The sequence below is a fragment of the Balaenoptera borealis genome (genome assembly GCF_965194805.1).
Source record: "Balaenoptera borealis genome assembly, chromosome: 6".
Classification (NCBI taxonomy): Eukaryota; Metazoa; Chordata; class Mammalia; order Artiodactyla; family Balaenopteridae; genus Balaenoptera; species Balaenoptera borealis.
Window position 1 is genome coordinate 60,143,281 of NC_138863.1, and position 27,590 is coordinate 60,170,870.

Consider the following 27,590-nt stretch of genomic DNA (forward strand, 5'->3'; position numbering starts at 1 on the left):
GCACTGGGTAATTTCTCATACACAAAGAGGCACTTGGAAAAGTTAGAACTTCACTTTCATAAAGGTTCCTGCAAACCAGCACGTCCGTTGATCAGCATGAAAAATATATTACAAATACCTCCAAGAAAATGTAACATACAATGTATAATTAGCCTCTGATATATGGAGCCCTGAAATAAACAGTAACTACGATAATTTTCCTAATTTACTTTAAGTTGTTTTTTCACTTCTCCAAAGGCTTTGCATCTGAAGGGCACAAGTATATTCCGTGTAGAATTATTGTAATTCTTCAGATATTGAATGGAGTGTAATTACTGAAAACCCTGGGAAATGCTGCCAGTATGCCCCTCCAAAGAATAATAAAACAATTAGCAGGGGTCAGAAACCTCTTCCTATACCATTTTGTAGGGAGTAATTGTTCTGCTTTTTAGTTCTGAAAGCTAAAACATTTCCTTCTGACTTTGGTTTTGGACTGCTCGTTACAGCTATACTCTGAGGCTTCATAATTTTTAGCTCATTATGCAGTTTAAAACGTGAGAACAATTGTTTCAATCAGTAATTTCCAGCTCTGGAGTTCATTCTACCTTTCTAAATCTTTGATTAATTTTAACAGTGGTTTTAATTTTGACGTATCCCTTTTAATTGTACTCAAAGATAACTTCAGTTTAACTTTGCGATCCAAATCTGGCTTTGCAATGAGGCCCATTCTTTCCCTTTGAGGCGGCTGCACAATAATGTAATATGTAAACCCTCCGTAACAGCACCCGGACTCCGCTAGCACTGCTGGTCAGTGCAGTTACAGAATGCTTTCACAAGGCCAAAGAAGGGTTAACTTGATTTTTCTAACCCCACCCTCTTTTGCACCCACTGACACATGCAATATTTAATATGCTGCTAAGAGCTACAAGGTGCTTTCCTGGGGCTGCAGAAGGAGACTTCAGAAGGCCCCTTCTTCATTTGTCTCCAGGGGCCTAAGGCCATCAAAGCCTGCCTACAAATACTGGCTCCCCACTGTTTAAAGGCATCAGCAACGAGGAGCTCATCACCTCCAAGGACAGCTCCTTGCAGTTTTAGACGTGTATGACTACTGGACGTTTCTTTATCATTTTGAGTCCAAGTCCCTTTTCTTTTTTTTTTTCCACATCGTTATTGGAGTATAATTGCTTTACAATGTTTTTTTTTTTTTTTAAACATCTTTATTGAAGTATAATTGCTTTACAATGGTGTGTTAGTTTCTGCTTTATAACAAAGTGAATCAGCTATATGTATACCTGTGTCCCCGTATCCCCTCCCTCTTGCACCTCCCTCCCACCCTCCCTCCCTATCCCCCTTTGCTTTTCACCCCACTAATCCTAGTTCTGAGCTCTGGAGCCACAACACATGTGTTTAGTTCCGCTTTAACGGGACAGTTCTTCAAATACTTGAAGACAGCTATCACGGACATCTCTTCACCCCCGAGTCTTTTCTGGTTCAGCCTAAATTTTCCCACCTTCTTCAACAGTTTCTCATAAGTTTCAGGTCTCTTGTGGATGGTCTCTAGCGCGGTGCCCTACACTAAGCAAATCATAGAGTGCAGAAGAAACACGATTTTCCTTCCTTGATCTAGATGATGCTACACATCGAAGTCCACGATTTAAAAAGAGCCACACTGCTGACATCTGAACTTATAGTGAATTAAACCTCTCAGCCCCCTTCACTGAGCTTCCTTCTCTATAGATGTGCAGGTGGTTTCTTGGACCAAAGTGGAGGATTTTGCATTTATCTCCACTAAAAGCCATCCAGTTAGTCTTTCTATTCTTCTGCAGGCTTAAGCCTCACATGTCATTTCTGACAGCAGAAGACTGTTTATTCATTGCTGTTCCCAGTGAAGGTTGGCAGAAACTAAGGTTAAAAGACATAGGCTTTATTATCCAACTGCCACAGCAGGGATGAAGCCAAAAGTTATACCCTAGTCTTTGTGGCGCTGCCAGAGCAGGTTGGCCTGCCTGGAGCGGGCCAGGCAACTTTCCTACCATGCCAGGCCAGTGGGAAAACACCTGATCACTCCAAAGCAGAGCTTCTCATCTTTTTTTTTTTTCCCCCATCCCAGCAAACCTGAGGTTATGACACACTCCTATTAGTAACTGGCTTGTTAAAACAGTGATATGTAATTCAGGGGCAAGGTGAGGGGAACGTGTTCCTTTAGAAGGCACCTGAATCAGTGCAGGTGGGCAGTGTGAGCCCCTCTTCACACCTGACCTGACTCTGATACAGCCCCACCCCCTGCTGGGAAGCCCCACCTTAGGGTCTGCTCGTCAGCCTGCCCTGGAGGATGCTAGCCAAGAAAGCGGTCCACGGTCAGAATGCCAGGCTTCCCCTTGGGAATCCACATTCCAAATTTCCCACAGCCACCACTTTCCTTGGGACTAATTCTAAGTACAGGTTTTCAGAGCTTATTTGCAAGAATTAATATGTTCATACAGTTTTTCATTTACAGAGCTGAGAGGTGGACCCAACTGAAAGCTGATGATTCTCCCTCTGGACGTGAACTCATACGGGGAAGCTCAGAAAGGAAAAATAAGGTAGCAAGAGAAGGCTTCTGTAACTACCCTCAGGTATTTATTTCTTCTTCTTCTTTTTTTTTTTCTTCAGTGTTTATGTATTTATTTGGAAGTAATTTCAAACTTCCAGAAAATTTGCAACAGGAGTCCAAAGAACTTGCATACAACCTGGTGAACGATTCTTAACAAGAACCACCATTTTAAGGGCACTTCCCAGGCGTTGGGCCTGTCCTATTCGGCCACTCACTGGGACAGCTGACCAATGTGAGAGTCTGATCTGGATGAAGGCGTAGACAGCGCATGCCCAATGACACTGTGTCAGATATTTATTTATTTATCAAGCTGAAAACAGAGCGACTCAGAAGCAGATGTCCTGCCTGGGGCCTAAGTTGCAGAGTGACCAGCACAGAGGTGCTGTCCAGAGACGGAGTGGCCAGCTGTACGCACTTGAGCCTGGCCCAGGAGAGAGGCCCTGAGGCTGTGGTCCCAAACACAAATCCCCCTCAAGCTCGGATGCAAGTAATTCCTTCTCCTTGAATCCAGTGAGGGGTCAGAGGGGGCTCTTCTCAGTTGGGGTCCTCGGGGCCCCGGCCTCCCCATTTACCTTCTGTGGCACCCTCCCCTCAGGGGCAGGCTGGCCATCTTACACCTTCACTCCTATCCAGATGGTTGATGACCCACCAGGCCTCCCCAGCCGTCTCTGGCTTTTCTGGCCAGCTCTGTACAGACTCTTGTGCCCCGTCTAAGCTCTCCTGTCCCTGAAGAGGAGTGGACTTTTATGTCTGTTTTTCAAGTTCAGGCCAGCAGGCCCTCCAGGCAATACTACCGCGCACTGTTCCTCTCCCAACCTCATACGCACAGCCAGCTGCCAGACCAGCTTTCCTCTTCTTAGGCCACACTCTCTCTCTGCTCCAAGTCCCTTGAGAAGGTGCTCCCAGATGTCAGGCGTCTTCTAAACGCCAGCCCTCAGAGGTTTTTGTCTTTTCTTCTGTTGCCCCTTGAGATCTTTGCCCTCCTTGTTCTTAATGTTTGTAAATTGCTTTTTCTTTTCTTCTTTCTGCCCCTACTCATTGGACTCTTGCTCCCATCCATATGCCTATCAAATCTAGGATCTCAGTCAACTACTCCTTGCGTACCATGTGTAAAACCACATTCACACCATTCTGGTTATTTCACTCAGACCCTCATATACTGGGGACAAGAATTTTTTTCCACATGTGTATCTAGAAATATATCTGTCTCTCACCTGCAAAGACTGTGCCCATGACAGCAACCAAGTGGAATTAAATGCAAGGTGAGGACCAGAGATGAAAGATAAAATGGCCCAGGAGCTGAGCCAGTCTTCACCGTATGTGTCCCTGAGGAAGAACCCCGGCCCCTGTCCTGTCCTATGGATCTTTAATATCCAAGAGGTGAGTGACATACAGATACAAGCATGTAACAGGCATGATGCTCATGGTGTATTGTACATACGATGGCCATGGGGACATGGCAGCTCAGGTGTCTGTGCAGGCGCTTGCAGAATATTGTGCATCTCTGCACACAGGGAAGGACACTGAAGGACTGACACAATTAGCACCACAGGGAGGAGGGTGGACAGAATAGTGTCCAGTGAGGAACAGAAAGCTAAGGGAGCCATTTTGCATAAGGTATCGGTAATATAAAATGCTTGGGACATTCTGCTTAACCAGATTTTCTAATAAAATAGAAAATGCTTTTGGATTAAACCTTTGTTACATAAATTCCTTTATAAATGCTTTAGTCTACTGTCCTATCTCACTAAGTCCAACACCGGAATATGATTGGGTTATTCTTTTACTCAACAAATACTTTTACTCAAGTATTTCTTGCATACTTATGATATGCCAGACACCTTTTTGGGTGCTAGAGAAACCAAACGGATAAGATACCTGGTCTAGGACATTTACATTCTAGTGGAGAAGACAGGCAATGAAGAGGCAATAAAGATCATCTTAGAATGTGAAACCAGCTGTCAAAGCAAGGTTATCTGTTGAGATCCAGCTGTCTGGCAAGGTGTGGATGGTAGAAGAATATTTGAAGGATGGTCAGGGAAGACCACTCGGAGGAGGGACACATGAGCTGAGACCTGAATGATGTGAAAGTGTTAGACTGGTGAAGACTGAAGGAAGACAGTTTTGGGCAGAGGTAACAGCTAGTGCAAAGGCCCTGAGGCAGAAAGAAAAAGAAAGAAGGTTGGTCTCACCAACTTGGACTGAATACAAAGTAGATGAAGTGTGAGATGAGGCTGGATGGGTACTCAGGGTAACAAGTCTGGATTTGATTATATTATATTGTATTTAACATGGTTTTATTTTCCTCTGATACAGGAAGTTACCTCTCTTTGCGTTTTTCTTTTTCACATCTTTTTTTTTTTTAATTGAAGTATAGTTGATTTACAGTATTGCATTTGTTTCAGGTGTACAGCAAAGTGATTTGGTTATGCATATATATGTAAATATCTATATTCTTTTTTCTTTTCAACTACAGTTTATTACAAGATATTGAATATAGTTCCCTGTGCTATACAGTAAATCTTTGTTGTTTATCTTTTTTATATACAGTAGTGTGCATCTGTTAATCCCAAACTCCCAATTTATCCCTCCCCCCACCCTGCTTCCCCATTGGTAACCATAAGTTTGTTTTCTATGTCTGTGGGTCTGTTTCTGTTTTGTAAATAAGTTCATTTGTATCATTTTTTTAGATTCCACATATAAGTGATATCATATGATATTTGTCTTTGTCTGGCTTACTTCACTTAGTATGATAATCTCTAGGTCCATCCATGTTGCTGCAAATGGCATTAATTTATTCTTTTTTATGGCTGAGTAATATTCTATTATATATATATAATATTTTATATATCTGTATATACCACATCTGCTTTATCCATTTATCTGTCAGTGGACATTTAGGTTGCTTCCATGTTTTTGCTATTGTAAATAGTGCTGCTATGAACACTGGGGTGCGTGTATCTCTTCTAATTAGAGTGTTCATCTTTTCTGGATATATGCCCCGAAGTGGGACTGCTGGATCATATGGTAGCTCTATTTTTAGTTTTTTAAGGAACCTCCATACTGTTCTCCATAGTGGTTGTACAAATTTACATTCCCACCAACAGTGTAGGAGGGTTCCCTCTTCTCCACACCCTCTCCAGCATTTATTTGTAGACTTTTTAATGATGGCCATCCTGACTGGGGTGAGGTGGTACCTCACTGTAGTTTTGATTTGCATTTCTCTAATAATTAGCAACGTTGAGCATCTTTTCATGTGCTTGTTAGCCATCTGTATGTCTTTCTTGGAGAAACGTCTATTTAGGTCTTCTGCCCATTTTTTGATCAGGTTGTTTTTCGGTTATTGCGTTGTATGAGTGGTTTGTATATTTTGGAAATTAAGCCCTTGTCGGTCGCATCGTTTACAAGTATTTTCTCCCATTCCATAAGTTGTCTTTTCATTTTGTTTATGGTTTCCTTGGCTGGGCAAAAGGTTATAAGTTTGATTATGTCCCATTTGTTTATTTTTGCTTTTTCTATTGCCTTGGGAGACTGACCAAAGAAAATATTGCTACGATTTATGTCAGAGAATGTTTTGCCTATGTTCTCTTCTAGGAATTTTATGGTGTCATGCCTTATATTTAAGTCTTTAAGCCATTTTGAATTTACTTTTCTGTATGGTGTGAGGGAGTGTTCTAACTTCATTGATTTATATGCGGCTGCCCCGCTTTCCTAACACAACTTGCTGTAGAGACTGTCTTTTCTCTATTGAGACATCTCTTTTATTACTGTTTTGAACTAGTTTATACCCTTTATTGATTTTTAATACTTCATGTATTTATGTTTTATTTTCTTAACTGCATATAATCTCCTAAAGCCAAGGACTACTTTTTGGATTTCTTTATATTTCCTAGCAAAATTCTTTGCCTAGACACTCTACACATATTTAATTGTTTTGAAAAAAACGTACCCTTTGGAAAATCTGCATTCAGCCCAGTTCATGTATTCTATATAAAGAAGTAAACTTTCAAAGTCCTTTGGTAGATCTCTATTGTGTTGGAAAGGTCTGGGAATTGGATGGATTTGAACACCTAAAGATTTTTATTTGGAGATTCTTTTTTCCATAGCTTGATATAAGTCCAGTGCTCTCACCGTGAATCTTGTAATAATGTTATTGATGATAGAAGACAAATTGTTGCTAATAATGTAACGGCATGATTAGTGATACAAAAATATAAGCGTTCAAAACATCTCTCTTCCTTTATGAATTAGCTTCTATTAATGTTTCCAGAAGTATAGAAGTTTGCCTTAGGCTTCTCTTTCCAAATAAAATGACTATCTTAAAATAATATTCATAAATAAATCCACCTAAATATGGGTGTGTCTGAAATAGAACCAACCTCCTAACACAGCAGCACCGCTATCAGCATGCTTCATACAGCCTGGGGTAGTGGCAGCCGGCCAGCATATTATCCTCTGATCCATTGCTAGTCTACTTCCTAAATGTTATAAATATTCATGTATGCCGTAGAAAGCTACAAAGGGCTTTATTCAAACATTTTTTTGAATATTCCTTTATGTTCCCCCCAAAGGAAAGAATGTCTGCTTTTTTTTTTTTTTTTTTTTGGCATAAGGATCAGAGTGTGAATTCTCTTTTGTTCATACGCATAAATCCTGAAAACCAATATGCAACAAATTCTCTAATCCTCATTTCATACCTCGAGGGTGAAGAGGTTCAAAATAAAAACACTTAGGGTTGGCATGGTAGTTCACTGTGACTGTGCAGTGTTGCCACCAAGAAAAGACATCTGTGTTCTCGACTACCCTGGTGACTTCTGCCCCTGGCAGGGGCTGCCTCAGGGGATACAGCCTACCAGCCCCACAAAGGCTGCCAACCTTGGTGAGCATGATGACTGACTGGGGAGCTGCACGGACATGAACCTGAAAAGGGAGACAGACACATCCTTCCCCAGGAATGCAGTAATAACACCAGCCACTAGTGGGAGCTGTAAGTGGTGGTGGTATGGGGGCAGGGGTGGGCTAGTTTATGGGGAGAAAAGGTTGGAAAGTTGGCAACAAGTGCCAGGTGGTCTAAGCCCGGTTTAAAGAACATAATCAAATCTTTTTGAAATTCCAGTTCATTTTTCAGTAACACCTAACTCATGGAAGGGCAACTGTAAAATCCCACTTTCTCATGGTATGATTTATCAAATGAAGTAAAATTGATCACTGCTGGAGCAGAGAACAGTATTCTTTCAGTATCCTTTCTCTCCTTTTCTTTCATAGTGATAGAAGCCCCTAATTTTGAGTGGGGCACATGTATACCCAAAATAAGAACTACATATTCTAACTTTCTTTTCATGGGACTAAGTTTCTTCTGGCCAATAAAATGTGAGCCAAGGGGTGAGTGCGATTCCAGGTCACATCCTTACATGGAAGAAGCAGGTCTTCACGTTTTTCCTTTTCCCTTCCCTCTAGCTGAAATGGGGGTGGTGGTGGTCCACCATCTTGGACCATGTGGATGGTGAAATGGCAAGACAGGAGAAGGCTGGAGCCCTGACTGCTTCCTGGGGCAGAGCTTCCATACTTGGACATTTAAGTGAGAAAGGAATAGACTTATCTTGCTTAAGCCTTGGCTACCTTAGGTTTCCACTGTTGCAGCTGAACTGCTATCTTAGCTTTACAGTTGTTTTCAATCAGAAGTGGACTTTCTCAGAGCAGGATGTGAAGGACCTCTCTCCTCACTGACAGGCATGTCAGAATCCACTGCTGTGGGCACGAAGTACAGAAACAGGGAAGGGGAACTCGCTTAACATCCACTGAATACGATCTTGACTTCCTTCCCAGGTTATGGATGAGACACACCAAGATCTAAAAACCCAGATAAAACAGCTTTCATCCTCCTTGACAGATATTTTTGCTGTTCTTGTTTGTTCTGTTTAGTTAACTTTAACAATCAAAAGTTCTAAAGCTCAGTCAACTCTTTAGGAAACTCTGACTTCTACGCCTCTGTGCACACGTATATTTTACAGTCAGATGGTTGGCTTAGCCACCCCTTGGTCTGTATTTCTGCCTAAGTGATCTGGAAGGTTCTTTACCTATTTGCTAAATATTTCATTTCTGGACAACAAGTTTTCTTTTGAGAAATCAGGGAAATATGTTTAATTCTCCATACTAATAAGTGAGCAAAGAATGTTTTTACTTTGATCATAGAATGATTAAACCAACACAGTAATAGAGATGTTCCTACCCTACCCTTGGTGTGCGGGGTGGAGGAGAAGACTGCTGAGAAATATTTGCCCTCTAGTACAGGGTGTCTTTGAGGAGTGTGGACTATGTGGAAAATGTGCTATTTCCTAAGAAGCTTAAGACACGGGACATAGTGCCCAGCACTTGCTGCAGTTCTTTACCAGGCTGGGCTTTGCAATATGCTCATCCCCAAAGTTGAATGGTATGATCCTTACAGGATGACTGCAAGATGTTTTGAATTCTGGAGTCACATGTAGTAGCTGGATTTCAGGAAACAATTAGAACAGTTTTCTGATAAGAATGCTTGCAACGCTGTATGGCTTACAGGAAGCCTTCAATACTCTGGACCCACCAATAATCCCCAGGGGTAGATGGTGTGACCACAATCCCCATCTTCTGTTGGGGAAATTGACCCACGGAGAACTTAAGGGACAGCTACAAAGGGATGAAGCTGAGAACTGACCCTCGTGTCTCCTGAACTCTGAGCTCTGAGCTTTTCCTGTAGCACCACGTCCATCACTGCAAAGCGAACCCCGGGCACATTCTCACCCACACAGAGATAACACCCTACCACCCCATCCATGCGGGCTGCAGCCAAAGGATTTAGAAGACAATGGAGCATTCCGTGAACATGCGCTATGTCGCTAAAGAAAGGCTTTGGCAAGACCTGCCTTATTGCTTCACAGAAGATAAGAAAGGAAACTGCAAAGTAACTAATGCTTTTTCTGGGGGGGTGGGGGGAGGCTGGAAAATAGTGACTATGTGCCAGTTCTACACAACTGTTACTTAAAAAAATTTGTTTTTGGTTATGAAGATTTTCAAGTTCCCACTCTGAACCTGGGTGAACTTTACTGGAATAAGCAATACACACTCAGATGACTACTGTATAATAAAGATCCTCTGTAGAGTTGCCTTTTACCTACGTGCACTAAAGTCAGCCTCAGCAGATAAACATTTCGAAGGCATCCTGGGGCAGTCTAGCTCCACAAACCTTACAACAAAACAACAACATGGAAGTCACTCTGGAACATTCGTGCATTTTAGCAACAGGCAGCTAAGGACGAAGCACACAGCATAAAAGCTAGCCGCTGCTGTGAGCCGCCGCACAAATACTATTCAATTTCACAAAAGAGAACTGACAGACTAAAAGAGGTAGCCAATTTGAACTGAGTATTTCCACAGCTCCTTTATGTGTAACTAGCTTTTTAACATGGCAGCATATATGGAAATTATTTCCTTTATTAGTACAAATGCAAATTTTATTTTTTAAAAACATCATGGTTAAGGTTATAATACCATACGTACCATTTTTTCAAAGTTTACTAGATTGTCAATGAATGTCTTGTTCCCCTCATGAGTAAATGTCATATCTGCAAAGAAATAAAAGTCACATTCGAATCACTAACAGAAATATGTCATACTAAGAGACCAGAATAGCACATTAGATTATGCTGGAGGATTTGCATGACACTGCAGTTGGAAAAAGCCGATAATAGTTCCTTTTATGTTAGGTGTTTAAGTTTCTAAAGCACTTTCCCTGAGCTTATTAGTAAAATTTCCAAACTAACCCTCTGTTGCACTATCAAGGCTTTCAAACCACGCACAGATCCCTGCTCCTCCAATAATCTTTCCAACCCTTTCAGAAAAGTCAGGGCTGAGGGGAGATGATGAGGAAGGTGGAAAGATGGGCTCATTCTTCCCAAGGAGGTCAATCGGATTAGGCTCCTGTTCATTTTCTTCCCCACACACTCACCACTGACTCGGCCTGTGCATTTCCTTGGAATTACCTTTAATGAGCAAAGGCATGAAGGGGATGAGAGGAGGGTCCAGCTTGGCTACCGTCAGCCTGTAGGCCCTGTGGTTTCTTGAAGGATCCTTTAGAGAAACAAAGAGATCCTGGTTAATGACTTGTGACACGTGCACCACCCCCTCTACCTCCCAACACACCCAGCCTTGTCATCTCCCAGTCAGGGAGTTTTGAATCAAGTGTAGCTACAAAAGAAAGGTGGCTTTAGTTAAACAAATTGATTTTTGTTTTAAAACAACTTCCTGTATCACATGGAAATAATTTACTTTTTGTTTCCTTTTTTCGTTGAAAGGGAGACACGCCTCTAGGGATCCAGGGGAGAGATCCCCTTTGAGAGCCCGTATGAAATGTAAAACAACCCCCCAGCTGCGAGATTCCCCTTCTCCTGAAGCACAGCCTCCTTCCTGGGAGCCCGGCTCACCCTCCTACCTGCCTTGCATAGCCAGGCCCGACTTGCCTTCTCTGAAACCCTCCATCACTCCTGCCAAGTCCCACTCACTCCTTTTCTGTCCGTTAACACCTCCCAGCCAATGGGGAAAAATAATTTTGGCAAGCCGAGGAAAAATGCAGCTTCCAATCCCTAGCTAACCTGTGCTAGATGGAAAGGATCCCATTACACTGCTTTTCTTAGTTACACAAATTGACCTTAGGTGGGACATAAGTCCTCTTTAAGTGAGTACCTGAGGGTGCCATTCATTAGTCGGACATGCTTGTTTTAGCAGCACTAAAAGGGGATCATAAACTTCTTAAAGTCATACAAGGACAGATAAAATTTCTGAAATGAGAACTTCAATTCAGCTCATCAGAAATTGGATTAATGCAGACAGTGAACAGAATAAAGGAGCCACTGTCACTTACCATTAGACTTTCAAACTCCGCGTAGAACTTCTTGAACTTGCTTGGCAGTTTCTGTTAATGAAATGAAAATGCCACACTCATGTCAGATTCAATATCTAGACATGTATCATGTGTTACCATTTCTAGGGGAGATTATTACTTTTGGCTCTTAATCAAACATCTCTAAGACAGGCCAGACTGTAATCTGTCTTGTCATTTGAGGATAATCTTAGAGAACTCGTCTTTTAAAAGTCTTAACCTAGTTGAACCAAAACTAACTATGGATGCTTTGGTCTTAACTGCTTTTATAATGTTTTCTGAAATGGGTTATTCATAAAGAGGGCTGCATTCCCAGACTACAAGTGGTTTGGCATTAACCCTCCACTGCTTTAAACTCTCGCATTCCCACAATTAGGAATTTAGACCAGAGAATATTAGGATTAACAGTTTTAGAAACTACCTAGGTTCAACCCTCCTCCTCCTTTACAACGTAAGCTACAAGAGAACAGGGATTTTTATCAGTTTTGTTTATTGCTATATCCTGAGGGCCTAAAAGAGTGTCAGGTACATAGTTGAGTGCTCAATACATATTTATTTGACTAGATTAAACCTGTGTTTTATAGACAGAAGAAATTAAACCTCATAGATTAAATGACATGCCAAAGTCACACAGCTGACGATGGTCAGAGCCTCTGTAATTCACATCTCCTGCCTCCTTGTCTATTGCCTCTATCATATGAGCTATGCTTTCCTACACAAGCATTTCTCCCACAGGATTTCTCTGCCTTGCTATAATACAAAAATAGATAGTTCTATCAATTTAGTAATTTCTCATGGTTATATTTTGGCATATGATTCAATACCGCACATTTACACCGTAGGTCAATGATGAATCATCTTTCAATCTATTGGTTCTCACTTTGCTTAGGTCCTGAGCTTATAGTAAAGCTGAACTTTTCTCTTCTAACAGGGTCGCACCAAGACATAGCACCGTGATGCTCCCCATCCCGAGACCGTGGAAGTGCTGACCAAGTCCTGGGCCTTGAATGCCCCGCTCAGCTCTGCTTCACGCAGTGAAGTCTACCATCAACAACTGACTCACCCCATCAGGCCTCTGCAATCCACCCCAAAGCTCCTCTCTCTTCTTTTTCTCTCTTCTCTGAATGGGTTTGTCATATTCCCATTTGAACACTGTAAACCATCTTATATTGTTTCTAGGAACTAGTCTCCTTATAACTTCTAAACTCATTGTCCTAGTGCCTCTTTTCAAGTTGGGTTTCAGGGAAACCTGATATCCTTGTTTAGCGGGAAAAGTTCAAAGGGATGAAGGCTGGGATGGGCATCAAGGGATACAAGGGTCTCATGCTCCACGGAGTGTCCAGATCACCATGCTAGGCGATAACTTTCCGTGAACACAGACAATTTACAAAATCAGGAGCGAACGACATTTTTGGTTAGATCTATCACTCTAGTTCTCTTTCTGCGCTTAGCTGACTTTGGGGTCAAAAGCCGGAGTGCATATGATAATAAAACATGTGGGTCTTAATACTATTACCTATCCACATCCCATGCTTTCGGAGCAGGGGTTCTCAACTGGGGGCAATTTTGTACCCACACCCAGGGATATTTGGTGATGTCTACAGACCTTTCCTGTTGTCACAACTGGGGTGGATGGAGGGAGAGGCGCTACTGGTATACAGTAGATTGAGGCCAAGGGTGTTGCTAAGCCTCCTACATGGCGCAGGACATCACCCCCACCCCCCCGCCCCGCCCCGTACAACAAAGAATGATCCTGCCTGAAGTGTCAACACCACTGAGGCCGAGAAACTCGGCTCTGGGTTCTTACTCCCACTGACTTTATCTCAGATGGGTCTTTCCCCTCTATGCTGGACCATTCCCTTTGCCGCGTGGCTTCACTCTATTTTCTGTTTTGTTCATTGACTGTCTCACACGTGTTTTCTAGTTCCCAGAGGGCAGGCACGATTTCTCGCGTTGCTCCTGCTGCCATCCTGCTACTCACTGTTGCCGTGTGGGAAGCACGTGGGAGGGTCTTGGCAAGTCCAGGCAGATAAACCCAAATCAAAGACGCTTAAGAATGAAAGCTCTTCCTACAGAATGATCCAATTACATTTCACCTTAAGAGATAAAGGCTTATAAATGATGAAAGGTGACTCTCCTCTTTTCAGCAATACGCAAGGATGGAAACACAAGCTCACAGGCTGATGTGCTCCTTCCTCTCCCTGTGGAATGAAGGACTGGCCGATAAACTCTCTCCCTTTGCTGCCTATCCCCCACGCCCCCCAAGCAGCCTCCTATTTCTCTCTTTAGACCAGGAAAGGGGATTCTGAGAGTGTTTCCCCCATGCCACGGCCTTAATGTCTAGCTGCTGTTATGTGCACCTATACCTGGCCTTCCCGGACCCCATGAGGCTTTATACCTTCTTTGATTTCCCAAACCATCTGGACTCCGTGAGAGAGTTAAAAGCTGGAAACAAGTTGGGGAAAGCAGACTCTCTGAGAGGGAACCCTAGATCTCCAAAGATTCCAAGAGCTCTGGGCTACAAGAAGGGGAGGCTTGCACCCTGGCTTCATTGCTTAGATTTATTGGCAGCACTAACTTTTCCTAGCTGGAAGATGACCCAGCCAAATGGCATGCAGGCCTCACCAATTCCCTCATTCCTATATTCAGGGGATGAGCTGCTGGGAATTTTCAGAGAAACCCAAGACAGAAGGACCTGTGAGGACCTGTCCTATAAACAGTGGAAACATTGAGGAGGAACAGAGAAAGAAAACAGTTTCAAGAGGGAAGTAGGGAAGAAAATGTTTCAAGGAAAACATTTAGAGATGCAAACAGCTGCCTTTGGTGCCTTTTTACAGCATCATTGCAAATTAAGATCTGTGTTACCTACTCCTTGCTCTCTTTTTGTGTCCCACTTACACATACTTTTTTATTTTTAGAAAGAGTCTATTTTTGTGTGTATGTTCTATTAGAGATTAATATTTCTTTGACTACATACCACATGTAAGGGGTCAGGCATATTTTGAGTACTTAGCTAATGAAAAATGAAGCTGTTCTCTAGCACAAATAACCAACTATCAACAAACCATTAATTGTATTTGCTACAGAAATTCACGACACACCTGCATAACTTTTGCACCAAACCGAATTCTAGCCAACTGTTGCTGCTTCATACACAGAGAGGTCTGCTAGGTAGTTAGGAGATACTTGGTACTCAGCTGGGCCAAACAGTTGGCCTTCTGGTTAATTCTCCCAGGAGCAAAATGACTACTGGGATAAAAATGGATCTTCTGTCCTCTCTTAATTACAGATAAGACTTATTTAAAAAGCAAGCAGCAGACATTTCAGAGAACAATAGGATCTATGAGCAAGATGAAGTCATCCAAGCAGTGCTATACCTAGGAACTAGACTTATTATTATTTACATTGTATAGTCCAGGAAGCTGAGACCCCCTCATCCCCTCCCCCCTCTACAAAAGGACAGTGCCTTTTAAAATTCACACTCTGAGGCAAAAGGAGACAGGTCACCTCCCTCAAAGTGTCCCACCTTCCCCATTGTTAATACAAACATGAGTGATATTTCTATAAAAAAAGGCTCACTGGTGAGCCTGTGTTTTGACTCTTAAGGCAAAAGTCGCAGCTGGATCTCAGCGGAAGCTTACCTCCCATGTTAGTGCCAAGCGGCTCACAGCAACATTGCTTAGTCCCATGACGATGGCAAAAAAGGAATTCAGATTCTTGTACTCCTTACAGCTGAAACACAAGAGGCACATACTGGAGTAAAATGCCACTTTTGAGTGACATAAAAAAAGAGTTCTATTTTCTGATGGTCATTAATATTCGGCAGGACTCCTTTATGAGAGCAGGCAATGACAGATTTAATGCTCTGTGTAAGTTCCACTTGGGTGACCGTGCTCTGCTGTTTGATTTCTCACTGTAATTTTAGAAAGGTGATGGTTTGGGCCATCTAGGTTCAGGTTTTGAGGAGGAAGTTCAAGACACCTACCCTAGGGATTGCTATTGTAATCCCAAAGCTTGCTAAAAGCCTTGTTGGACCTGGAGGGAGACATCTCACGGGCTAGGAAGAGAGAAAGCAAAATGTCCTTGGAGACTTCCAGACTTTCAGGCTGAAGCTGGACACCTCAGGCTCTGGCAGCATGAGAGGGAACTAAGGAAAATCACACTGCTGCAGCCGCCAGGGCTTCTACCTGCCATGCAAATGCTTCTAATTTGTTGAAAAATATCAACTTACAAATCATGATCCCTATATAGCTAATAACCTAAACTGACCAAAAAATGACCTTACTTTGTCTGTTTTACCAATGTCGATGAAGCGGATCATTTTGAATCTGTACTTATGCCATTATTAGCTTTTATGAATATATATTTGGGAAGAAGAATATTGTGGAACAAGACCAAAGGTTCTTATTAGAATGCAATATTTAGCCCAGGTACTTGGTTTAACTTAAAAATAGAAAAAAAAAAGGAATCTTCGACTTCTTTATACCAGCTCCTTGCAAAGGGAAAGAAGAATTCATTTTGCAAGGAGTGCAAATCCTTTACCACAAATCAGTATGGTTATCTAAGTTGACTACATCATAATTAAATCTTCTTTGGATTAGCATTTTCGCAAAAGGCTAATTAAATTGTTGCATTTGCTGCCTGTGTACTCCTTGCAGAGTGATTCATAAATGGTCCGTGTGGAAATGGGAAAACAGATTTAGAGAAGATATGTTGTGTCTTATGCACCGCTGAGGAAGCAAGCGGGGCCTTCGATGGGCCGGGGCGGTGGCTCTCAGGTCAGGGGCTGAGAGCAACTTCAGAGTCCCTGGACTGAAGGCAGCGAGGCTGGTCATGGACATGTTTGCCTTTGTCCTATCTGTGCGATCATGAAAGCACACGCAGGACTGCAGGGCTGCCTTTCTGCTCACTGCTCTGGTCACCAACTAACTTTATCACCTTAGGTAAGTCACGAAATTTTTCTCTGCCTCAGTCTCCTCACCTGTAAAAGGCGAGGATAACATTTGGACCCCCAACTTCACAAAGTTCTGGGCAGGTCAAAGAGCTTCAATAGAGTATATTGAAGTTCTCTAAAAATATCATGTAAAACATGCCAACTGCCACTAGGTTTAAGATCTCATTCGTGTAGATCTTGGTTTCTGAGTCTACAATCTTCTCCAGCTGGGTTGTGTGAAGCGTTCTACTGTGTAGGACAGCGCAGCTTAAATAACAGTTAAATGACATAAACCAATTTATTCCGAAGGCCAAATCCACCCATAATCAGAAGGAAGAGAGAGAAGAAAGGCAAAGACATTTAAAAAAATTCCTGAGTTTCTGAAAGGCTCTCCTATGTTGCCCTGTAAAATAGCAGGATTAGGCCCCCAAAGGTTTTCTGGTCTCCACGTCTGTGTGCAGACCTCCTCTCTCCTCCCTTGTTGCACTCAGCCCTGCCAGGCTAAGGTGAGGAGAGAATGTGCTCCTGCTAGCAGGGAAGCACATGCTGTCACAGTTTCCAGTCATCTCCTTCCAAGTAAACGGAGGCATTTGTCCCCTGCGATAAGCCTATTCAGGCTCCGGGGGAAAGTGGCTAGCTACACTCTGAACCAGAAATTCATAAGCAACATTTTACCAAATCTTTCTTTCAAAAGGCAGTTTTTCCAAATTAAGAGATACCAGCATTTGAATCCAAGAGATCTGGATATCCCGTTGAACTCCCAAATTTTGGCAAAATAATTCAAGGCATTTGGCAAGCTGATATGTGTAAAACGTCAAGCAGCGTTTGCTTCTTTGTTTAGCCCTGGAAATCAGACTCTGTATGGGATCTAAACTATTTGGCTCAAGAAAACTGCCGAGTTGGGGTCACTTGTGCTCCCCACCTTCCCGTGCTAGAGCTCCCTGGGTTGAGAAAGGAAAGAAGTCTCCCAGCCACAGCCGCATTTAGCATTTTATTTTTAGCACTGTGGTGATACCAAAAACAGGGAAGTAAACAGGAGGCTGTCAGGCATATCTAAATAGCAGGAGAAGATTAAATTCATTTCAGGGAGAAATCTAACTGGCCCCTGCAGTAAATAAATTGTTTCCCATGAAGTGCTGTTAAATAGAATATTTATAAGATGCTTGCTCTTTCTGATGTTTATGGAGATGATTTTCATGGACCAGGTTAGCTCGCCTTTATGCATTTTATGGATTTTATCCCGGCTGAGTCGGATGCAAGGTTGTACATGCATGTTCCCACTGCCCTCTACTGGCAAGAACGTGTCGAGTTAGACCTGGACTCGCCCAGCCTTTCAAACAGAATTTTGTGCGGCAGAACTTTGCTGAAGGAGTCGTTTACGCGGAAGGAGGTGCAAAGTCTGAGTAGTTCAGAGCAAAAAGAGGTCACGATTTTAACTCGAGCATCAGGGCTGCAGGATGTTAATTTATATATTGGTGTCAAGTATTACAAAAGCTAGACAAAACACATCTTTCGCAAGAGTTCAGTGATTCTTACGCCCCTCTGGTTGGTCCTGGTACATAAGGAGACTTTATATCTCACTTTTCTTTTTAAGGTGTAATCTAAGGGAACAAAATGAAAACACAGCTCAAACGTTTTTCTCTCCCCAAGTGGACGATACTTACTGGGCCGCGATCTTAATGAATTTTTTTAAGAGCTGAACACGCTTGCTAGGCTGGGAACAAAGGCAAATCTCAGTGACAACCCAAAACTGAATTTCATTAAACCTCCTCAGGAACAAATCCAAGTTTGCTGTGGTCTTTTTAAAATGATGCCTTCCAAATGTGTGATAGATTAGCTCCAGCTAGAAGAAAGGAAAACAATGTCATGTCTTTGTTTTTAAATCAAAACACCAACTTGGCTCCTCCATTTGACGTGACAAATTGATACTGGTCAGCAAATGTGAATACAGTCACTGACCAGGATTCAACTTGAACTTCAACTTGAAGATCTTAATGGCTCAATGAGGCTTGTTGAATCTGTAACTATAAACTAGGTGCCACTGGCTTAATATACTCAGGAAGACAGAGCTTACTGTAAATCATAAAGATTTTTCTTTAACACTTAAAGGCTTTATAACAGCCTTTATTAATATACTCAGTGATTTTAAAAAACCCTCGTGTGGCTTCCACATTGCAGCACGTATTAACATTTACAGGCTGCATCCAGAATTGCCACGATCCCTGCGAATGAATGCCCTAAATGGAGCACCTTACCTCATGCACACAGCTGAAGAGGTCCCAATCATAAACTGTCATCTGGTATGCCAAATCTTTGGAGCTCATCAATTCAAAAGTTCCCATTGTTCCAACAGTTGGGCCCTCCTGCTCTGGCAAGGGAGTCTATGAATAATAATGCAAAAATGTATCGGAATCTCAAAACAGACGCGCTGAGTGCTGTCAGGACTTTGAGGGGAAAGGATTCTGGAGAGGCTTTCAGGAATATCTTGAAACTGATTTTACCCAGAGGAGAAAAATGCCTTTGCTTTTAATGCTCACTTGCTTCCGTGCCATTTTTATAGTAATCATCGTCACTCTAATCAATTCCACTGACTGAAAAATGTGGACCATGGCAAATAAGATTCAGTGAAGACTGACCCATGAAAGTTCTCTTCTGCGTGGGCCTGGGAGCTCCCTGGGAATGATTCCTTTTCCCTGACAAACATGTAAGCAGTTCTTAAGGACTTTCTTCTCCGATTTCCCACTGAAGCCATTCCAAAGCAGGTACTGGCATGGTGGTTTTGGATGTTTAGCTCCAGCGCTACTTACTATTGCAGGGGCTGGTGACAGTGGTAAAGTTGCTGCATCTCCATTTCTCATAACACACTGCCTGGGGTACTAGGTGACAGAGGGCTATGTGATTACATGTGATTATATATGATGTCCAATTGCTCCACTTTCTGAGAGATGCTGAGCTAGGAACGATAGTCACATGGTCATGGTGTTTTGGGCTAGGCATCAGAAAACTAAACTCTGCTACTTTCTGGAAGACCATTGGTCAAGACTTTCCATCCAACTTACTTATTTTTATTTTACGGGAAATGAGTTATAGTGCTTTTCCTTAATAAGATGAATGGTTTGTATATATTAGAAACTTACGTATAATATATTAATACCTATTGATCTATAATAATATGTTTAAAGTTACAAAAGTCACACGAATTAAAAGATAATTTCCCCAATATGATGCTAAACATATCTGGATATTCAATATTTATGTTGGAAGTACTAATATCGTTCACGTTCTATCATCATCATGATTATAATCATCACCTATAACCTTGACATTCTATGAATGGCCACTGCGTTCCGGGCATTTGAAAGTTTGCAGTTTACAAAAGGAGTCAGCCCTGACCAGCAAGTACAGCACTGCACGCCAGTAAAGAGTCAGCTGCTGGCATTCATCTGCACGTAAAAGGGGTGGACAGAAGCATCAAAAAACACCTGACTCCCAGATACACGGAGAAACAGGTGAGGAAACATGAATGGGCTTTTTGAGAGTTAGCAGGCGTTTGGAATGAATGTGTGGCCTGAAGAGGTTCTTGGAGAAAGAGATGGGCTTTAAAAGATGAAACAGACAAAACTGGGTGGGTTTAGAATGGCAAAGTTTCCCCTCAGTATCCAGGATGGTCTGTCATAGGTTGAAGGATGGCGTGAGAGGCATGAAGATGGGGAAGCTGTCATGAAACTTACTTGGCAGGAACAGAGAGCTCAGGGGAACCAAATGGACGGCTTGAACAGCTTTAGAAAGTCTTTGAGTACCAGATGGGAGTTAGGGTTTTGAAACAGACCAGGTTAGTGCCAGTTTTAGACAGCAACAGATTCTAAATGTAAACCCCACTCTAATTACATAGACTTGGATGATTCCCTAATCTCTTGACTGTCTGTTTCTAGCTCTGATGAGTTGGGGCCCCGGTACCTAGTACCTAGGCTTGTTAAGGGAACTGGATGGGAATGATTTAAGTGTAGCACGTGAGCACAGTGCCTAGCACAGGGGAGGTCCCCACCGTCCCCTCCAAATTAGTTCCCTTCCCAGCTGTGCTGCACCAATGCAGAGGTACAGGGAAGTGTGATGAGTACAGGACCCGGATGTACGAGCCAAATACTGTTGTTCCTGATTCACTTTATGCAGGGCACAGACAGCATGGAAGAAAAACCATTATTCCAAAGTTTTAAAACTTAGGGAACCGACCTGAAGCTGATGGGCAAGTAGCTTATGGAAGCAAATAAGGAGAATGGTTTCAAGCGGGGTAGGTCTCAGGTAGAAATGTCGGGGAAGCTTTTAAATACTTGGTGCGAGAACTCTGTCTCAGGCTCAGACTGGCTGTCCACATTCTGCCTTCCCTCTCGCCCATGTGCTCTGCTGTGGACCTGCCCTCTATTCCTTGGGTTTGCTCTCTCCTCAGTCTAACTGGCTCCTTATCTCTTTCCCTTGAGGTCTTATGGCTTTTCACAGAGGGGATAAATTAACCCAACAAATACAGGGAAGATGCCATTAAATTCTTTTAGTCATGGAGGCTGGTATATCATCCTGAATCCCTTTTGAGAGAAAAACAGAAACCCCTGTTGAATCTCTACTTTCTCTGAGTGAACAGGGCTCACCAAGCAAAGGGCAGGCCGACCCCTTCCCTCCATGAACCACCAGAGAGGCAATCTGAGCAGCACGGAGGGCTCCTCTAACTGAAGTGGGGAATTAACATGCTGGCCCCATAGGAAGCAATTCCTTGGACCATTTTCTTATAGATATCCCTGTGGAAATTTCCTTACAGATGAAGTGTAGCAGAGCCTATGTAGGGTCTGCATTACACAGACAGATCTGAAAAGTGCCCACACAGAGGCAAAGAACTCCTATATACTGATTCTCTCTCTCTGCTCTTTTTGAGAGCTGATTTCTCTGTTAAGCCTGGATGGTGGTGATTGGGAGAATAGCACTGTTACCCTCCCATTGTCCAGATGAGGAAACTAAGACATTAAAAGGATGTGCTGATTGTCAGTGACAAAGAGATGGCTAAAGCAAGCTGCCACCTCGGCATCCTCTTTCCTCATGCTCCCACACCTCTGTGCCTAGCTCTGCAATGGCACTTGTCACATTGGATACTCATTACACTCTGGTGTCCCACACTATACTGTGAGCTCCCTGAGGCACAAGGACCATGATGGATTCATCTTCAAGACCATCCTAGAGCCAGAATCATCCGCCTGGAATAATAGAGTATAGGCCCTAAATAAAAACCTAAGGAGCTAGTGAATGGATAAAAGTATTTAGAACGAAATTACAGTGCAATGGGGTTTTATTGTAAGTTGCTCTATACTGACATTTATGTTTAAAATGTCAAGAAAGTAAAGCTCTAGAATCCAAGCCCTTAACCAACTGGGATAAATTACTGGCACTCTACGAATTCTAGACAACACTTCAGCACTACAATTGTTCTGTTCCAGGCTGTCTGTGTTAGTTTCATCTCCCAATCTGACCATAATTGTCTTAAGGGCAGAGGCTCTGGGACACTGGTTTAGTGTCACACGGAAGCTAGCTCTTCATAAGTACGTGTTGATGGATCAAAGGTTTGGCCAACATTCTGTACTGCAGGGGCATCCTGTATACGACTCTTCCTAGATGGACTGTCCTCAAAGAAATCTTTAGAAAGCCAGAAAAGGAGCTCCGTGCCTACAGTTTTGTGAGGCAGAGGGGCAGCTCGACCACTCCTTAGAAACAACAGCATAGCTGGCAGCCCAGTGAATGGCAGAGCACCGACAGGGAAGAAGTTAAGCAAGTTCACGTCTGGGTACTTGCTGCAAAGTAAACTCCTTGCAATTACTCCGGCCTTAAAATGGAAGACTAGCAAGGACTAAGAACTTGTAAGCCTGCAGGGTTGTGTGCAAATAAACAGAGGCTTAGAAAGTTAGTATCTGCCCCACAGGGAGCTGGAGATGGTCCACACTCTCCATCTCTACACCGCATCATCGGACACTGCGGCCAAGAACCAGCTGGCAAGAGAGGCCCGAGCGCTGTGTGGCAAACACATCACGTGGCACCTTTGGCAGGGCTCCGGCTGAACTGGCTTTTGATGGCTTTCGCTTCCAGAAGAGAGCAGTGTAACTCATCCACGCCATTTCCCGCCCACCCCCCCAATCCCTCAATACCGGGAAATATTTATTTTTCAGAAAGCCATGAATGTAGATGATGAAAAATATATGAAAAGGACGGTGAGCAGACTCAGATCACACGGCGCTGGTGGCTGAGTGAGGCAGGGGTGCTCACGGGCCGGACGGCTGAGGCGGGAGCCGGAGAGCTCACGCCCCTTCTGTGAAGCTCCCCTCCAGGTGAATTCAAGATGTTGCGAAATCTGCTCAACTGTGAGACAGCGCACAAAATAGCTCTCCCCAAACGAGAAGGTCAGAATCATGATGAGGCTAAACAAGCCCTAAAAAGTCCAAGGAGGGGAATCTTGAGTTACCTACAATGTCTGATCTGCTTAAATTGAACGTATTCATGCGTCATTTGTGTAGTTAAGTTTTCCCCCTAAAACGCAATGCAGTTTCCCTATAGCGCCCGTGTTGCACTTTTCTTGGTAAAGAAGCCTGGTGTACCTAAAGATGGAAAAAACTAGTCCTCTATCCCCTGAACTGGCCCCACGGGCTCTCTGAGATACTCTAGTAGCTGCTCACTTCTACGCCTGTTACAGGAGAAATAGAAATGAACCCTACCAGCTGCAAAAAGGAGAGAGGGCCAGTCACTTATTAGCAAGGGCCGATTAAGCCTTTACTCACAGAGAGCTGGGTGGGGCCACGAACACTGTTTTGGAGACTTAGGAAAGACGGCTGGCCTCTGAGATTTCCTACACAAGATGGAGAGAGCCCTTTCAGGGAACAGCGTTTTCCCTGGACCGGAGAGTGGTTCTGCCATAATGCATTTCTACATCCCCCTAAGGGGTAGGATAAATTGCAACATCTTGTCTTAAAACATTATTTCTATCCTGGTCTCTAAGTATTCAGATTCTTAATAGTAATATTTAAATCGGGGACATTTCAAGGACGTGAATTACTACAAAGAGTTCTGAAAGCTGAATCATGCCCCAACAGTGGTGTTAACTTGGCGAATTTCCACAAAGGAAAATCTAAAGCTCAGAGCATCTCAAATGAACACCTGAGGCTTACCTAATAGACTGCAGAAAAGAAAAAGACAAGTAGCATTCAAGATTTTTTAGCAACTAGGTTCAACGTGACTGCAAAATTAAGCTCCAGACAAGTTTTTCTGATTGCAGACGCTGCCCTGAGGTGGCCATCCACACCTACCAGTGAATCGAATTTCTCTCGCGGGCAAGCAAACAGGCGTCCATTAATAGTGAGCGTCGTAAATACTGAAACATCATTAGGTTTGAGCACCACCTTTTCTGTGAACATAAAAAGCAAGAGATTGCCTATTAAATGCACCTGAGATTTGCTGCACTGCCCTAATCACACCAACAAATTGCCAGCTTGGTGAATTACCAGAACACGCAGAGTGACTGCATAAAATACAGTACTGAAGGAGCCCACTGAATAAAAAAGACACAGCGTTCATGCAGGCACACGACACTCAGGATGCCGTCAGAAATGACCCCAAAACAGGACTGGAAATACCCGAGGGTCAATTCACCCAGTTCTGCATACAAAAACCGCACCTGCTATTTAAAAAACAAGTTACGCTTCCAGATGGTAATAACGCCCAGCACTCTGGAGATGACAAGATAACTTTTAGAAAACTTAGGGGGTTTCTGAGATCCCACATGACTTTAGATGTAAAATTTATTACCGTTTTATCACTCATTCCCTAATTTGGAGGCAACTGCATTATTAGATTAAGTCTTCTATCTTTAAAAAATAATTCATACAATAAATATTTATTTAGCATTTACTGTGTGCTGGACACTGCTCTAGGCACTGAGGATACAGAAGGGAACAGTACAGGAAAAAAACCCCAAAACAGTCCAGAAAGAGCTTATATCATAGTGAGGGATGCAGATAGTGACAATGTACCAGAGAGTAAGCAGTGAGAAGGAGAAAACAGTACAGCAGGGAAGGAGGCTAGGAAGTATGTATAAGGGGGAATTTTAGAAAGGGAACTGGAGAAAGGAAGGAGGGGGCCTCCATGAGACAATGACACTTGGGGGGAAACCTGAAGGAAGTGAAGGAGGCACCTGGGATAGCTATGGCGAGAGTGCGCCGGAGGGATCATCACGGCAGACAGACGTCCTGGGTCGTGTGTGCCGGGAACAGAAATGGAAGGGGATATCTTGGGAATCCAAGATGCGTTTAAAAATCCTACATCAGTGGAATCATTTATCTTCAAACACGGCAGGGATGGCTCCACCCGATCCTGAAGGATCTTGCAATAACTATCAAATCATACTGGACAAGCTAGCCTGACGGCTCTCTCCTCCAGGCTCTCACTGCAATGCGTGCAGACCCTTCCAAAACTCTTGCCGGCATGGACTCTAATTATTTATTTATTGTCTCCCTCCTCACCAGCCTGTGAGCAACCTGGAGGCCCAGGCTGTGTCCAACACCCCCTCTCCTCTCACAGCCACACCAAGTGGCCAGTAACTATATGAAGAATGAATAAACGACATTTCAGGAAAGCATAGAGCAGTCTAGTAATCCTGCGGGGGAAAATACTTCTCGTTTTGTGTGACGGGCTGAGTTCCTGCCCTCTTTACTGGGAAAGGAGGAAAACCATCATCAGCTGAAAAGAACCAGCCTATGGCCACGTCCAACTTCAGACTTGTGAAAACCTACGGCCTTTAGCTAGAAAAGCCAGGTGCCCTCTTAGGGCCCACATTTCTCAGAGCTCCAAGGTCTTAAGCTTTTTTTTTTTTTAATTGAAGTATGGTTGATTTACAGTGTTGTGTTATTTCAGGTATACAGCAAAGTGATTCAGTAATATATACATATAGACACAGATATTTACATATATAAATTCTTTTTCAGTTCTTTTCCATTATATGTTATTACAGCCTTAAGCTTTTTTGTTTAGGGTTTATAGGGAAAGAACTCCAGGCTGACATCCACACCAGGGACCTCAGTTCCAACTGCCTTGGATAGAGCATTTCACCCTTTTCTGCTTCAGAGTGGGTACCTACAGGATAGGGGATATTAGACACTAGCCCAGCCCGCCTCTAACCACTTTATGTCTGTTATTTTGGGGAGCATACACAGCACCAATTTGTCCCTTTGGATCAGCTTGGAAGGGCCTCGCTAACTTCTGGCAGGGTTCTGTTTGGATGGGATATTCTGCTTTGCAGAAGGCTGTTACCTCCTCCGGAACTCATCTTGATGATGATGAGGCCTTCCCCAGAGCCTAGTTTGTCGGCAACTGCGCTGAGGACTTCCTTCACCGACGCAGCCACTGGCACCCGGATGGTTGTGTAGGTGTGGTCCATGCAATAGACTTTAAACAGAACTATTGGGAAGGCAGCAACAGTAAGATAAATTGGTCTTGTGAGTTCTTGCAAAAACAAAAAGCTGTGCAAAATGTTTAGACATCCTCCGAAATTTGCATCATCTTGCCATTCTTAAGATTTGTATTTATTTGTACTCATTTATGCCTACGCCTGCCCCCTTCTAAAACTTCTTACCTTAGCATCGGTCTAAGAAAAGTCCATGACTGCCAGCTCCAGTTACAAAAACCACAACAGATATTTGTGAAAAACCCACACATAGGTCATGCGGAACAACGAGAAGCATGTTTAGGCCAGTTTTCTGGGTCTGCCTTTGTCTGTGAGCCTGTCTTTTTCACAATACCGGGAGTGCCGTGTTGTAGGCAGATTACTGGATTCCTGCTGCCCGGTGCAGTGGCGGGGAGCCAACATTAACACCTCTGCAAACAGGAGTGCTTCCGCCTGGGGCCGTGAACATTTGCTGACATTGCTGCTCACTTGTTCCCTGGTTTGTGTACTCGGAGGCCAGGCCAGGTGGCACGGGTGGCACTCAGCTCAGCAGACCCACTTGACCCAGACACTCAGCTCTGAACACATAGATCTTGGAGGCAATTCCGGCTCCTGTAATTCTGGAGTTTGGGGCACCACTAAATTGCAAGAGTCATCTGTGGCTTAAGAGGAAGATCTTATCATGATCATTCATCTTATTTTGGTTGTGATTCTTTGGAGAGATCTTAACCGAGCAAACAATAGCAGCCGGCATCTGTGCCTCCCTGATGGCTGTAACGAGGTGCTGCTCAGGGCCAGACTGCTCTCCCTGGGTGGGAGCCCCGCTCTGCAGGTGCCCCTGGTGCTCCGCCTCGGCCAGGCGTCCACAAAGCGCCAGCCACCCTCCCGCCACGTTGACAACGGGTGCCTGAGATAATCTTTCTCTCCTTCAAGGAAAGGTAGCAGCGGGGGAGAGGTAGAATCAGGGGAGTGTGAACAAGCACCTCAGCTCCAGGCACAGAGTTCAAGAACATAAATAATTGGAATGCAAACGGGCACCTCCAAGCAAACCATTTGGAGTACACAGGGACAGCCAAGAAAAGCTATTCTGTGGGCTCAAGGGGTGATTCCCAGGGGGAGGATTTTATTCTGACTTTAAATGATCTGCACAAGTTGGAAGACATTCTCACCTTCATCAGAGCCACGGATAGGTTGGCGCTTCTGGGCTCTCTCATCGCCTGTGTTGAACTGCTGCAAAAGAACTTTGTGCTGTAAAAAATAATAACAGCAGCAACTGTCATACGGAATGAATGACAAATGCACATTTGCAACTCAGAGGACACACATCTGAGAAGCAGAGTCGAGAAATAAAGAAAACATATTTTGTATTTACCAAGATATCACTGTCATATATTGCAATATTATATTTCTGGAGAACTGTCATTCCACAGGGCACAGTTAGAGAATCCTAATCCGTTGCCACTTACCTTCTTTTGTGGGGCCTTTGCATCTTCTGAACTACGAGAAATAGAGAAAGCACATTATTTAATACTGTTGGTACTATTATTTTAAATTGCTCCATTTGTATATAACTTTAATCTTACATTAGAAAATGAAATCACAGCATCCCTTCAGGAGGCAATACGAGCCTCCTTATTTTAATACTGAGAGGCCAAGGCCCAGAGGAGACAGCTAAGAGATCAGCTCTTGTCACAGACAGATCCCTGGTCGA

General features: G+C 43.4%; 1 protein-coding gene across 7 annotated transcripts in view; it reads right to left on the reverse strand.

Moving 5' to 3' along the window:
- Positions 1-27,590, reverse strand: part of RAPGEF4 (Rap guanine nucleotide exchange factor 4) — a 308,486-nt gene that overhangs the window by 5,826 nt on the left and 275,070 nt on the right. For all 7 annotated transcript variants that reach the window (XM_082395391.1, XM_082395390.1, XM_082395389.1 and 4 more), the window contains 10 exons: positions 27,346-27,376; positions 27,049-27,127; positions 25,747-25,893; positions 23,748-23,845; positions 18,672-18,797; positions 18,081-18,259; positions 15,125-15,215; positions 11,466-11,516; positions 10,588-10,675; positions 10,106-10,170 (listed from right to left, as the gene is read on the reverse strand). In XM_082395391.1, coding sequence (XP_082251517.1) covers positions 10,106-10,170; positions 10,588-10,675; positions 11,466-11,516; positions 15,125-15,215; positions 18,081-18,259; positions 18,672-18,797; positions 23,748-23,845; positions 25,747-25,893; positions 27,049-27,127; positions 27,346-27,376 — 955 coding nt within the window. The remainder of the gene's footprint in view (positions 1-10,105; positions 10,171-10,587; positions 10,676-11,465; positions 11,517-15,124; positions 15,216-18,080; positions 18,260-18,671; positions 18,798-23,747; positions 23,846-25,746; positions 25,894-27,048; positions 27,128-27,345; positions 27,377-27,590) is intronic.